Source organism: Nicotiana sylvestris, chromosome 6 (genome assembly GCF_000393655.2).
Source record: "Nicotiana sylvestris chromosome 6, ASM39365v2, whole genome shotgun sequence".
Taxonomy (NCBI): domain Eukaryota; kingdom Viridiplantae; phylum Streptophyta; class Magnoliopsida; order Solanales; family Solanaceae; genus Nicotiana; species Nicotiana sylvestris.
The window spans coordinates 114,813,174-114,815,284 of NC_091062.1; the positions used below are offsets into that span (position 1 = coordinate 114,813,174).

Below are 2,111 nucleotides of genomic sequence, written 5' to 3' on the forward strand. Positions count from 1 at the left end.
TAAGGAACATGCAAGGGATAGGAAACCAAGTAAGTGTGTCTTACAAGGACTTGTGCTTGTTCCCTGATATCCAACTGCCCGCTGGGTTCAAGATGCCAAAATTTGATTTATATGATGGACATGGAGATCCCGTGGCCCATTTTAGAAGTTATTGCAGTAAGATGAGAGGTGCTGGTAGGAAGGATAAGCTTTTAATGGCCTATTTCAGTCAGAGTTTGAATGGGGAAACCCTCGAATGATATACACGTCAAGATGCTAGTAGGTGGTATACATGGGACGATATGGCTCAGGCCTTTGCTCGACATTTTCAGTATAATATCAATATTATCCCGGATTTCCTATCTTTGACCAAGAGAGAAAAGAAGTCTAATGAAAGCTTTAGGGAATACAGATTCAGATGGAGAGAACAAGCTGTCCGGGTCAATCCTCCGATGGAAGAAGAAGAAATGGTCAAGTACTTTCTTCAAGCACAAGAGCCTACTTACTTTGGCCACTTGATATCAGCTATGAGCAAGCCTTTTAATGATGTGGTGAAGATGGGAGAGATGGTGGAAGAAAGACTAAAATCAAGCAAGATCATGAGCTATTCCGCCATAAAAGCAACTACACATGCAATCCAGAATGGCACAGGAAGTTTGTCGGGGAAGAAGAAAAAAGATGATGTCGCTATAGTTGAATTTGAACCATGGCGTGGACCAAGGGTTTCACCTCACCAGTACACTCAGCCTCGATCCCAACCTCGAGCCTACACTCAAGCTCCATATAATCCACCCCAACATTATTTCCCACCACAAGAACCTCAATACTCAGTCAGACCATACCAATATCATGTCTACCATGCGTTGTCATATGCTAAACCCCCTCTTTATCCGCAATGGCGTGCTCCAACTCCACAAAATCCTTATCCACCTACACAACCATACCGAAACCCTACTAGTTCAAGCTTTCGTCCAAGGCCAGATTACAGAAGAGAAAGGCAGCAACAGAAACAAACTTTCACCCCGCTTGGAGAGTCCTATACCAGTTTGTTTCAAAGGTTGAGGAAGTTGGACGTCTTGAGGCCGATTGAGTCAAAGATACCAAATTCCCCTCTAAAGAACCTTGATTATTCACTCAGATGCGCATACTGTTCTGATACCCCAGGGCACGACACAGAGAAGTGTTGGCATTTAAAAAGAGCAGTCCAAGAGCTTATTGATACAAATAAAATTGTAGTCCAGAACCCAAAAGCGCCAAATATCAACCAAAATCCTTTGCCAGCCCATGCAGAGACACATATGATCGAAATAGTTCGTAAAGATGGAGAACCTAAGAATTCTTCTAAGTCCGTCATGATGATTCGTGCTAGTGAAAGTAATCCAGTTAAGGCTCCAGATTCTACAAAAGTGACTCCCTTGACAGTTGAAGGGGTGATAAAGAAACTAAGCACGCTCAACGTGAAGCCACCTATATTGGTAGTGAAAGGGCTTCCGAATGATGTGGGAGCAAGTCAAGAAAAGCCGAAGGTGGTCATGCCAAGGATCCAAAAAAAGCCTATCATAGTCGTGGAAGGGGCCCGTATTACCCCTGTCGTTATTAAACCAGTGACCCAGTTGCCAATGGTTGATACAAAATCTGTCCCATGGAATTACAAACGGGTGATAGTGACATATAAAGGGAAATAAGTAGGGGAAGAAGTCAATAAAACTGAAGGACTGACTCTTTCTGGGAGGTGTTTTACCATGGAAGAATTAAGGAAGGCCAAGCCATTCAAGGATAGTCAAATGCCAGTGAAGAAGCCGATCACTGAAGAAGAGGTTGAGAGTTCCTAAAAAGATGAAAGTACAAGACTATTCCATTGTGGAGCAATTAAGGAAAACACCGGCTCAGATATCTCTTTTGTCTTTACTAATACATTCAGATGACCACTTCAAAGCCCTAATGATGATTCTGAATAAGGCATGTATTCCTGATAAGATCACAGTGAATCACTTGGAAAAAATTACTAACAAGATCTTCGAAGCAAATAGGATCACCTTATCAGATGATGAGCTTCCTATGGAGGGTACAGAACACAATCGAGCTCTTTATCTCACGGTGAAGTGCGAGGAGTCAGTTGTCTCGAGGGTACT

General features: G+C 42.8%; 1 protein-coding gene across 1 annotated transcript; it reads left to right on the forward strand.

Annotated features, from left to right (window-relative positions):
• Positions 1 to 281: 281 nt before the first annotated feature.
• On the forward strand, positions 282 to 1,664 carry LOC138871136 (uncharacterized). The gene has a single exon (XM_070148995.1). The coding sequence runs from the start codon at positions 282 to 284 to the stop codon at positions 1,662 to 1,664; it is 1,383 nt and encodes a 460-aa protein (XP_070005096.1).
• The last annotated feature ends 447 nt before the right edge of the window (positions 1,665 to 2,111 follow it).

Coding starts and splice junctions, on each gene's coding strand:
- LOC138871136 (XM_070148995.1), top strand. CDS start 282: ATGGCTCAGGCCTTTGCTCGACATTTTCAGTATAATATCAATATTATC.